Source organism: Elephantulus edwardii, unplaced genomic scaffold (assembly GCF_000299155.1).
Source record: "Elephantulus edwardii isolate Elephantulus edwardi_28Jun2011 unplaced genomic scaffold, EleEdw1.0 scaffold00089, whole genome shotgun sequence".
Lineage (NCBI taxonomy): Eukaryota > Metazoa > Chordata > Mammalia > Macroscelidea > Macroscelididae > Elephantulus > Elephantulus edwardii.
Genome location: NW_006399839.1, coordinates 12,690,759 through 12,703,606, shown reverse-complemented (window position 1 = coordinate 12,703,606; position 12,848 = coordinate 12,690,759). Strand labels below are relative to the sequence as shown.

At 43.5% G+C, this 12,848-nt stretch overlaps 1 protein-coding gene across 1 annotated transcript in view; it reads right to left on the bottom strand.

Annotated features, from left to right (window-relative positions):
* KREMEN1 (kringle containing transmembrane protein 1) overlaps window positions 1-12,254 on the bottom strand; it is a 45,315-nt gene extending 33,061 nt beyond the window's left edge. Inside the window, exons 1-3 of the mRNA XM_006890525.1 lie at window positions 12,116-12,254; window positions 11,311-11,473; window positions 3,113-3,204 (exon numbers count right to left, since the gene is read on the bottom strand). Coding sequence (XP_006890587.1) covers window positions 3,113-3,204; window positions 11,311-11,473; window positions 12,116-12,254 — 394 coding nt within the window. The remainder of the gene's footprint in view (window positions 1-3,112; window positions 3,205-11,310; window positions 11,474-12,115) is intronic.
* Between the last annotated feature and the right edge of the window lie 594 nt (window positions 12,255-12,848).

Genomic DNA, 12,848 nt, shown 5'->3' with positions numbered 1-12,848 from the left:
AGATGAGCTTGAAAAGAAAAAGACATTTGCTTTTAAATGTCACTTGCAGGGTTTTACCCTTTCTCACAACCTTCTTATTTAGTTTCAGAACTGTGCAAAAAACTTTCACCAACACCCTCGAGGAAAAACAGAGTCCAGGAAGAGCCATGTTGAGGTCCCCATTCAACCTGCTCCACAAAAGCAATAAAGCAAAGGGGAGCGTGGATGGTAAGGACGACCGTTTATCAAGAGAGCCACGCAAATGATCAATCTTAAGCCAAATTTTTCTTGTCAAATCAATACAACTTTGAGACCTAGAGGGATGGTGAACTTGGTAACACTGAAGTCTGCTTTTAAAATCTGGATTTCTCTTGTCTGTAATGTGAAGTTGGAGCTCCCGGAGCATCCTAGCAAAAGCAGTTTGAAGGGCAAATCCAATTACCTTGGAGGGGTTCTCCTTTTAACAGCTCATTCTCATCTATGCTTGTGGGTCAAGGGCACAATTCAAATTTCTCTCTGCCCCTTTTGAATCCTACTTCATCTCTGTACCCATGCTTGTTTTTGCTCCCCAAGTAACAAGCTGAAGGGCAGAGTCCTGGCTCTGCATAATGACTCACCATTCAACAGGATTCTGCTTTGTCCTTACACATCCACCCCCCTGGCTCCTGCTGGGCCTGTTATTTCCAGCTATGAACTTTCCAGGAATCTGATCATGTCGCAGGCCTCTTCCTGTATGACAAGTCTGATGCTAATCATGAATGGCAGGTTGCACGCAGAGGGGTAGTATTAGTCATGAAATTTCTGTCTCCACATTCAGAATGAGGGCAAAAGCGGCCTCAAATAGGCGGGCTGCATATCCGTTGGGTACCTTCGGGCAATTAACAAGGCCTCTTGCTGCAGACATTCCAAGAGTTTTTCCTAGTTATGCTAATGAGATGCAAAAAAGTACAATGGTCTGCCAGATTTAAGGTCTGAGTTGGGCCTGATGAGGAGACCTCCTGCCCACAGGTGGACTGAGGGTTTCCCAAAGCACCGAGGCCAGACTCCCCTTCATTTGCTCCAAACCAAGCACTCTGGGATTCTCGTTCTTAAATTCCCCAAGTTTCCCTGCGCGGACCAGGTCAGGGCCATTGTTAGAAGTCTTGAGAGTGCTATGAAAAGGGCTGCCAGAGGTGGAAATAATATTTCATTTCCCGAACATGGGATGCTGAGGCACATCAGACAAACACTACAAATCAGAGAGGCTGGTATCTCTTTGCTCAAATTTTCACTTCTGTGGAAATGGCTCCAATGGGCCCAAATGACATTCTCTAAATGCAAGTTGAAGGGGATTATCTGTCTAACTGAAAGTGCTCAGATTGAAACCCCCTGTTCACTAGTCCCGAGAGAATGACATCGGCTGGTGCTAAAAGACCATCTTTGTGTGGGACAAATGGACCGAGGAAAATCTGTTTTGCCTTCCCCGTTTCCTTTTCATCTTGACATAACCAGAGCCAAATGAGATGTTTTCCATTTTAAAATTTTGAGCGAGTAGACTGGGCACAAGCCCGCTCCTTGGTTCTTTATAGTTTTTGAAATTTTGTGACAGAATGAGTCCTGTTCCGTTTGGAGGGACAGTGAGGCTGAAACCTAGCTGTCAGACAGTGGTGCCCTTTGGGAGCTTATATAATGTAAGGTAAGCAGTACCATTGCCTGCAGGAACCAGGACTCACTCAGGCTCTGGGCATGAGAGGGGAGAGGCCCCAGGTCCCACTGTGTCTCCATATCACGCTACACACACAAACTTCCTGAGCAGAGGGGTAAGAATAGGCCAGGGCAAGAGTTAGGTTTGAATTAGTTAATAAGGAAGGAAACGAAGGCAGGCAGAATAGCGATGAATGGAATGACCTTTCTTTAGTTCTAGTGTCTGAGAAACCTTGCTTCTTTGGCATATTTAAAAAGGCATTATTGAAAAAAAGATTAAAAAATAAAAAGGCATTATTCAAAGAATGATCAGATATTATGCAATTAACAATCTGGAAGAGGACATACATCAGTTAAAATGAGAGAGAAGGGGGGGGGGAAACCGAGCCAAACCAAATGTGTACGATGAGTGAATAAAAACCCCATTCCTTTGTAAACTTTCATTCAAATCCCTATTTTTAAAAAAGTTGAAAAAAAAAATAAAAGGTGTTATAAAGGATTTGATGAGACACTGTAATAAATGACACTAACCAACTGAAAGAAATGCTCTAAAGCACACTGTATGAATGACTGACTGAAATTCAACATGATTTGTAAACTTTGGCTTAAATTTTTTAAAAAAGAGAAAGAAGGAGAAAAAAAAAGATATTATAAACAAAACATTAGATTCCTTACAGTATTAAGTTTAGTTTTGGTTTCTGTACTTTAAGCTTTCTATAAAACCTTTCTACATTCAATTTCTACCTTGTTTTAAAGCATCCTTCTAGGGTTTCCTGTTAGACAATACACTCCCTGAGGGCGAAGCTATCTTTTTGCCTTTATATGTTGCACATAACAAACACTTGATATGGGAGTGAATGTACTGAACAGAAAACAGCTCATCTAGTAGTAAAAGACTAACAAATTGAGTTTTCAGTAGTAGACAGGCATATGTCATGAATTATTATAGTTATTAAAAAATTAGAACACGTCTATGCTAGAGAGAAAACTATCTGGGGAGAGAAGTGTAACATTGGCTCTTACAATGTTCAATCAGGCATTTGCTGAATATCATATTTTTCAGAGGGCACATCCAACTCTAAATATTAGCAATCGGTGCTGACTCTGGATTTTCTGTCTATGATGAAGTTCCTTATTCATTCCAAAATTAATTCACTGCAATTATTTTTTTTTCTTTTCTAGTTGGGTACTGAGCTGTTGTACTCTGGATCCATGAGAGAGAATTAAGGTACAAATTCTGTTTGGGTTTTCCAGCAAGGGAGTGGGGTAATGAGGGAACTGGGAGTTCCTACTCCTAAAAAGTGTCAACAAGAGAAGCAATGGCTTCGTCCTTCACCTGCTATCGAAATCCACCTCCTGCCTGAACTGCCTGATTTGGATGGTGGCCTTCCCCTCTGCACTCTTGGTGCCTATGGCACATATTATTACCCCATATGTTCTATGGTCTTACTCTGGCAAGCAGGGATCTCACAGTACTTCCAGTAGACACCGTCCTCATGCTCGGCCACATAGCACCAGGGGCTCACGTCACCATCAGGGTTCCTGTTGGGGAGAAGGACATCACCAATCATATTTCCAGCACTTCAAGGCAACTGGTCCACTACTGTCCAGTTTCAGAGAAAGAGAATGGTCTGTTGTTGTTGTTGTTGTTATGTGCCATTGAGTCGTTTGCGACTCATAGCGACCCTATGTACAACAGCCCTAAACTCTGCTCTGTCCTGTGCCAACCGCACTGCCTCTGACACACCCATCCCAATTACCCCAGTCACTGAATCAATCCATCTCATAGAGGGTCTTCCCCTCCTGCGCCATCCCTCCACCCTCCCAAGCATGATGTCCCTCTCCAAGGACCCGTCCCTCCTGGCAACATGTCCAAAGTATGTCAGACGAAGAACCAGAATCCTTGCCTCCAAGGAGTAGCTTGGTTTAATCCTCTCCAAGATGAATCTGTTTGTTTTCCTGGCAGTCCATGGTACATTCAGTACTCTTTCTCCAGCACCACAGCTCAAAGGCATCCACTCTCCTTCTGTCCTCCCTAGTCATTGTCCAACTCTCTGATGCATAACAAGCGATTGCAAAGACCATGGCCTGTATCAGACGCACGTTAGTCTCCAGAGAGACACCGTTGCTCCTGAGTACTTTAGAGAGGTCCCTATCGGCAGACTTTCCCATCGTGATACGCTTTTTGATTTCCTGACTGCTGGTGCCAAGAGTGTTGACTGTGGAGCCGAGCAAACTGAAGCTGTGAACAATCTCAGTCTCTTCGTCATCCATCCTGACGCTGCCAATTGGTCCAGTGGTGAGAATCTTTGTCTTCTTGACATTGAGCCTCAGTCCATACTGAAGGCTGCAGTCCTTGACCCTTCACAGCAAGTGCATGAGGTCCTCCTAGCTTCTGGTTATTTCTCATGAACGGTCTCCATCTTAATTTTGTCTCTTATCCAGAAGGAAAAAGGGTGACAATGGTACCTAACAAGTGTTTTAGTGTAAAACTACTATGCGTATTGTCTGGCAACAATAGCTGCTGAATATTGAGCTGATTCTGAAATCCTAGGGGAGCTCTGCACTGCAATATTAAAGACAAGTGGTTTGAGGCCACCAGCTTCCCTGCGGGATAAGGAAGGGCAGTCTCCTCCCAGGCAACTGACTGCCTCTGAAAACCCGCAGGAGTGTCAGTTATGGGTTGGTTCTGACTCAATGGTACACAATAACACAGCAAATTCACAGCAACCTCCATGCCCTCGGTTCTGAGTTTCACCCACCTGTTAGTAAAAAACTCCTTTATTACATACATACAGTATTAACATATTTTTAAAAATCTTTATTTTATTATTTGTGTGTACCGTCAAATCAGATCTGACTGGTACAGGAGGAGATTGTACCTCCTTCCCCAGTAGAGCATCTGGTGGATTCGAACAGTATTAACATCTTAAAAGCAAGGTTGTTGTTGTTGTTGTTATGTACCATTGAGTCACTTGAAAATCACAGAAACCCTATATACAACAGCTCTAAACTCTGTTCTATCCTGAGCCAACCTTATCTTCTCTGACACATCTACCCCAATTATTCCAGTCACTGAGTCAATGCATCTCATCCAGGGTCTCCCTCTCTTGCACTGTCTCTCCACTTTCCCAAGCATGATGTCCCTCTCCAAGGACTAGTCCCTCCTTGCAACATGGCTCCTTATAGCAAAGTTTGTGGTCTGCTTCATTTATACTTCTATGCCCTGTCAACCTGAACTAGGTGGCCTCGTCTGATTCTGCATCCCCTTTCGTAACACCTGTTGTGCATTTTCCCTTTCTGCGTTCTTTGAATATCTTGGTCAATGATAAGATGATGATAAGAGGCTGCCACTCATTTAAACATTTCTGTTATATAAGCCGGGAAATCAAATGCATGGACACCCCCTTTTTCTTTATTACCTTTGATAACCTGTATAAAATCTTTCTGCAAGTGTCACTTTCAGGAGTTAAGAGTTTAGCTTCCCTGCTGGCCAACCAATTCTCCCACTCTTGTGTCTATTGACCTTTTTTGCTGGTATATAGCACGCCAGAATAAACTACCCTGTTCTGAGTTGTAGTAACTAGAGTGGTTACTGTCTGGGTATTTTTTTGCCCTACAATGTTGCTATTGATTGCTATCGAGTGACTCATAGCGACTCTATGAACAAAGGGTCTGAAGCCCCTCTATAACTATCGACATTTATCAAAGTTTGTAAAGTTTCCGGAGGCATGTTGTTTAGGAAATGGATGCCATTCCTGCTTCCAAACCTGTCATAGTATGTGGTTGTTGTTATGTGCCGTTGAGTTGCTTGCATTAAATAGCAACCCTAGGAAAACGAGTCTTTCTTCTCTGACCGGTAATTCCTAACTTTGGGGAGAATATGAGCTTTGCAAACATAAATGAGGTGAGAGAGCTGACCATCAAGCGAGCCATTTCAAACAGCAGTGGCCTCTTGACTTCTTGAGAGAGCACAGGTGTTCTTACACACCGCAGCTGAAGATGTAGACAGTACATATGGTCAGGCAGCAATGAAGTAGCCAGAACAAAGTTCCTGAAAATCCTCTTCTCAGCAGTTTTCTCATCAGGAATTTATTCTAACGAAGTCTTTACCTCTAGAGGTGGTCGCTAAAGCATCTTTATAACATAAAAGATTGCAAACAACTATCAGACAATAAAGGACAGAGCAAATAAGGATGGTATTAGCCACACAAGAAAAGCTGGGCATCTAGTAACATGAAGTGCAGAAATAACTGACAGACAAAAAAAAATCCAGCCACCGTCAAGTTGATTCTGCTTCATGGCAGCCCGTGTGTATCCAGGTGGAACTGTGCTCCACAGGGGTTTTAATGGAGGGTTTTTCCTAGAGCACCAGGCCTTTCTTCTGAGGTGCCTCTGGGTAGACCCTTTCCTCCAACCTTTCTATTAACAACTGAGCACATCACCAGTCTGCACTGCCCTGGGCCTCTATTAATATGAAAAAAATTTTTTTACAATGTCTTAATAAGCTTCTGAAAAAAGGCAGTTCTAAAAAACCTTGAATGTCATGATCCGTTAACCTCTCATGTTAAATATTGTAAAGGATGTATCTCTACATGACAGAAAATTTTATTTCCATTCATGATTAAATGATTCATGATAGAAATTTCCCCCCCATTTTTTTCTATTTTCCCTTTCCTCCACAAAAAGCAGCTCTGCCGGCATACTGCATAGCATGCTGTGCTGCTAACTCAAAGGCCGGTGGGTTGAATCCACCAGCTGCCCCTTGGGAGCATTATGGGCAGCCTCCTTCTGTAGTCACAGCCTCAGCAACCCCATAGATGGTTCCTAGGAATCAGAGCTGACTGGACAGCAGCAGTGAGGTTTTCTTAGTTCAGCTCCTCTACAATGCACACTCCATCCAATTGTGTCCTTTTAAAAGGGTTTTACTCAAGCAGATATATGCACACCCATGTTTATTGCAGCTCTGTTCACAATAGCAAGGAGTTGGAAGCAACCTAAGTGCCCATCAACAAACGAATGGCTAGAGAAGCTGTGGTATATTTGCACAATGGAATACTATGCTGCATTAAAAAACAAGGAACTCATGCAATATTACTCAAAATGGTTGACTCTGGAGAACATTATGCTGAGTGAAATGTCCCAGTCACAAAGGGACAAATATTGCATGGTGCCACTGTTCTAGAATGGGACTGTCCTTGGGGTTGGGGAGAGACTGAGTAAGATGGGTTCAATAATGTATGCTGCTCTGAAACAGAGAAGGGAGAAAACTGTTTAAAAGAGATATGTGATTAGGTATTTCTGTCATGACAGGAGTCTAGAGCGATGCCTACATGGTGGAGTGGACCTGGGGGAGGGTTTGTAAAATAATGAAAGAATCTTTTCCTTTACTTTCCCAAGAGGGTAATGTCTGGTGGGGGGAGCCTTGGGAGGGGACAAATCTACAACAATGAATGAATGGAAATCCAAAGCCTCTGTAAATTTTCACTGAAATTAGTAACAAATTTAAATTAAAAATAATTAAGTTAGAGTAAGGATGGCAATGGAACCACCTTACCTCTGTAACTTGATTTGTGCCACTATTAGAACCTCTACTCAGAATATTATTGCTTTTCAATTTTTGACTCATGCACTTTTAACTTGTTAGTTAAATTTGTATCTTCTAGGCTGCAACACTTCCATGATACATCTTCAAGGATATGAACATGTACGGCTAAGCACAATTGTTAACAGTGCATCTAAATTCCAAAATCAATCTCCATAATAGTCTATGTGTTTCCTACTGCCAGGGGGGCCCTTTAGAGTAGTGAGAGAAGACATTCACCCTGAAACCCACAGCGTCCCTTTTCAGCAGGAAGTAGCTAAGAGAGTATGCCATCCCCTTTTCCTTATGAATCAGGGTGAAGTCTCTCTCAGGGAGGAGTGATAGGGAATGGCAAGGGACACACTGACAAAGGAGATTAATCAGAACTGGCTTTGACAAGCACTGTGGCAATTGGACAATTAAAACAGACATGGGGGGGGAAGAAGAACGAACTGGGGAGGAGGGTAGAGAAAACAGTGCAACAATGAATGAAAGAAAACCCAAAATCTCTGTAAATGTTCATTAAAACTAATAAAATTTAATAAAAAAATAAATAAAAGGATTTTACTTAATTGATTAAATATCAATTTATATAATATAGGCTTTGCAGACAACCTTTCACCAGGATTGAGCTGGACAACTTGGCTCTATTAGGAGTAACCTCTCTCTCATCCCTACAACTCTGGCAAAGTGCTGCAGTTGGAACCCACAACCCTCTGATCCCCGTACCAATTTCTGATACTGTGATAGCATTTTAAAAGAGATTCCTTTCCCATTACTAAATGATAAAGGCTTGGCATAAAGACCCTTGCAGGGCTTTTCAGTTCTGAGACGTGCTGACAATAACAGGCCAACACTGTGGAAGCAGACCAGAGAGTAGCAGGGGCTTCTGTGCTGAGAAAAGCCTTGTCTCCTGCACGCTTTGCAAGCTCCTTTTATTTGGACTCCGAACACTGGAAACTCGACACTCTGGTTAGGCCGGAAATGGGCATAAAGACCCTGGAGCTCCAAGCCAGAGCAATCCCTATCAGCCCGAGAAAGCCCAGCCCATTGTGTGGCCTAGGAGATAAGCCTCCCAGAAGCACAAAGGATCGTTTTGTTCCCTTTGCCCAAAAGGCAGGTGCCAGGGCCAACTCTGCTCTTCTCTGTCTCTGCCTTCCCCTCGAATCCAGATATGTCTGGCTTGGAGCAAACCGTTCCCATCACTCGCCATCTCTCAGACATCTCAAATGTGATGGTTCTGGGGGGAAAAATGGAATTGCAAGACAAACATGGTGTCAGGTGTCGGCTAGGAAATCAAAGGAGAACTTGCACAAAGGCATTCTTTAAACAGCATTTCACTGTCATTTCCCTCTCTCTTTTCAGTGCTCAACTTTGATGTATTCTTTGGTCAGGCCCTTAGAAAACAACTGTGTGTTATCAATGTCACAACCATTCAGAAAGGCCTCAGAATACCTTAATAGAGAAAGAGCAAACTCATCTTTGACCTGACTGGAAGGCTGCAACAAAAGGGCCCCTAGGCTCCCTGATGTGATAATATTCAACAATCCCAGCATAAACCAGTAGTTCAGGTCTGGTATGTTCTATCAAATCAAAGGAGAAGTCGGCAGAGACCTGGCCTAGGGAGGAAAGTGGTTTTCCGCCCCCTCAGCACTGCTCTCCTGAAGGATATTTTACCCAGTGAGTTTCTGGGAGCTTATGGATCAACCAGGTGTGTTAATATACCAGAAAAGCTAATATTTTCCACATAAATGCAATGTCACTGTAAATTTCAAATTGATCTTAAAATTAGACTTAAGAAACAGAAATTCTTCTGAGAAGATTTGGTTGATATAAAGCATTAGAGTAATAACACACACACACACACACACACACACACACACACACACACACACAGAGCCTACTACCAAGAGACACTTTGTTGTTGTTGTTGTTATGTGTTATATGCTGTCAAGTCGCCTATGACTCATAGTGACCCTATAGAAAACAGCCCTAAACCCTGCTCTATCCTGTGCCAACCTTATTGTCTCTGATACACTTACCCCCATTCCTCCAGTCACTGAAACAATCCATTTCATCTAGGGTCTTCCTCTCTTGTGCTGTCCCCTCCACCCTCCCATGCATGATGTCCCTCCTTGCAACATGCCTAAAGCATGTCAGACAAAGAGACACTTTAAGATAAGAAAGAATTTGCTGTCAACACAAAGGCATGTGGTTCGATTCCACCAGTAGCTCCATGGGAGCAAGATAAGCAGTCTCCTCCTGTGCAATTTACTGGCTCTGAAAACCCATTGCAGGGTCAGCTATGAGTCAGTTCCGACTCAACTGGACAAAACAACAACAACAGGCAAAAACAAAAACCAAGCACCAACTTCTATTTCTGAACCATCTTCCCAACCCACCCCAGCTATTCTCATATGTGGAAAAATGGGGGGAGCAAATAAGTCAGAAGTGGAATTGGCTAATTTTTTTATTTATCTAAAACGTTTTCAACCAACAAGCTTTTTCAATCGGAAAGCAAAATTCAAAAGAATTCTTTAATATACAACTTAAACAATAAAATACAAAAGATAACAACTTGGCAAGTGGTCAATATGTAGCTAATTGAGACCTATGAGAAGAGTTGATGCAGGAATTTGGGGAGAAAGAGGTGAAATGGGGGCACTAGCTATTTTAAGAATGTGGATCTCTTAGTATTTGTGAATTTGTTGCAGCAGCTCTTAAGGCTTTTCTCAGAAGAAATTTAAAAAGTATGCAAAAGCAATGATGGAGAATGCCTAATTGTGGGAATGTCCAATCGTGGGGGCTGTGCAGCTGTTAGGGACTGATCAATTATGGAGGAATGCAAGTTCTGACAGAGGTAAAAAAAAGAAGAGCTGAAAGTACAGGGATCCTTATGCCATGACTGCTAGGCCTGGTGACTACCTCGAGGGTGCTGAGGTGTTAGGAAAGGTATGCAGGAAAGCAGAAAGTAAACAGTATGTATGGACCATGGAATGTAAGTATATATTAGCTCAGCTGGGTCAACAGTGCAATGGCTGAGATGCTAACGTCCCGGTCAAACCAGAGGACAGTGTTGAATGTTGTCCTGTATTCTCTTCTCCTGTCCCAATGGCTGTCTTCCCCCTTGTTCGAATAATGAAATTCAACAAAGTGTTGTATTAGGAGTCCCATTATTCAGATCTTGGATATAAATACGTAAAAGACATAACACCAAAAGTGCCTAGCTACAATATGGCTGTTGTAATCAATGACATAAAACAAAACAAACTTGAATGGCTGAATGGAAAACTCATGTGCTTTGTAAACTTTTACTCAAATCATGTATGAACAAGCAAAAGCCAAACAAGAGCACTTGGGATTTTTGCCCTTGGGCTCTCTATAGACCAATGATTCTTAACTTGTTTTAGATGAGACATAACTGTGAAAATCTGATGGGAGCCATGGGTCATCTGCTCAGAAAATTGTGAATACACTGTTTGTACTAAGAGCTCCTTTTAGACTCAGGCAAGAAGTGAAGGGTAAAGAAGCCCTCTAGCCTCGATAGAAGTAAAGAATAAGGATGTGAAGGATACAGACGCTCACAGAGCAAAGCTATGCTGGGCGGGCAGGAGGGCAGTGTCTTTTGCTCAGAAGCAGAGAGGCCTGGGTCACAGACGGTACTCTGTTTGACCACTATATTCACAACTCATGAAGGTGTGAGTGTCTGTGTGTGTTGTCCTCTCTTGGTTGAAAAGTCATTTCTGAAATCCCTCTCAAAGGGCCATGCAACTGTTGTACAGGGAAGTACAGCTCTTGAAGCCAGAGATCAGAGCAACCCAAGTTGAATACTGTGGTAGATGGTATGTGTTTGTGTACATGTGCAGAAGAGATAATTTTCAGCCTTTTCAAATAAGAAAGGCCTTTTAAAAAAACAAAACACACACAGCCTAAGAAAGGCATTTGTCCAAAGGACACAAAGTAGTGTTCCTGAGCTGTAATGAGCAGGGTTGAAGGAACCAGGAGACGAGAATAGAAGTGGTTTTGCTTTTTTTTTTTTAAAGTCCTGAGTGGACCCCGCTTACCTGCAAAAGTTGTGTTCACCCAAGCCCCCCTCGCCATTGGGGTACTTCAGAGTGTTGTACGGATGCTGGAAAGTCTCGTTCCAGAACAAACATGGCTTCCCGCCGTGCAGCGTGGTCCAGTTCTGCGTTCCCCTGTAATCCGCACCGTTGGCTGTGAAACACTCTATGGTGAAGGAAAGACAGAGCACATGAATTAGTGGCACCATCTCCAGTCTCCTCTCCTCGCCGGTTGGTGTTTTCTTTTTCTCATTTTGGCTGAGCTGAGAATGGTGAGGGTCCTGCTAGATGCTGGGATTTGGTGTCACCAAGGCCGTGCCAATCTGCACAAGGTGCCCTCCATATGCTGGCCTGATTCTTGGCACTAGCCTATCTAGAGACATCACAGCATCTTCTCTAACGTGGCCAGATCCCAAATTGAGTAGAAAACGGGAACTGAAGAGGACTGAAATAAACCAGGAATGTTCCCCATTCCCCAAACAGGGAAGAGCTGGTCACAGACATTCAAGTGTAACTGTGGGCACTCCGAGGAGGTCACTGCTCTGCCAGTGTCTCTGGGTGGTAACCAGAACCAGGTCACCCGCTGTAACTGAGCTCTCCCCTACAGTCTGAAAGGCTGCATGACACTTGGATTTAATAAGACCATCGGATACAGCAACGCTTTGGAATTCCAATCACACGGGTCGAGAATGACTCACATTCCCTGGTAATGAAGAACAGTCCTCCCCACGCTGTTTGAAATCGAGGCGCACCAGCACAGACTTTTGACACGTGGGAGGAAGGGCCCCTCGCTGGCACCTTCTCCTACCTTCTTCTGCACTTTCTCCCACCAAGATGCACTGAAAAACATCCTCAAGTCCCTGAGAGGTGAAATGACAGTCCGTGCAGGTACAACACTGGAGTAGATCTGTGAGTTGCCGCTCAGACACCAGGAGGGATGGGGACATGGCCCGTCGGATTTCTCCCACATATTGCACGCATTAAATGCACAGAGGTTCATGGGAGAGGCACGGTACAAAGAAAAAAAAATTTTTTTAATAAATTAGCTTAGTTGAAACTGACAGATAGCAGCACTTCAAACACTTCTCGAAGATGTATCACTAGAAACCTGACAATCTGGTGGAGCTTCGTGAACATTCTCCGCTTTCTTCCCTTCCTCTCCTTGGAAGGCCTCCACCGGCCTATGACTTCCAGAATGAAGGCCTCTTCATGCTGTCTCCTGTTGGAGTCCATGTGCCTTCTGCAGCCCAAGCGTGTGGGCAAGTCGAGCACAGCTAAGTAAAGGAAGAGATTTCTTGCCCTATTTAAGGACCTAGGCACAAAACATCTCTCTTCCTGTACCCTCAGCATCCCAACGTCCATGCCCAATGTTCTATCTGGGATGGTGCAGTTTTATCTATCATCAAGATAATCAGATCTTCTTCTGGCGATCTGGTATGTCTGGCACACATTACTTACATGTCAAGGGGAATCATCGGGTACCATGATGATCAAACCCTGGACTGACAATCTGCGTTAATAAGGAAGAGCCGAGGTCAGTG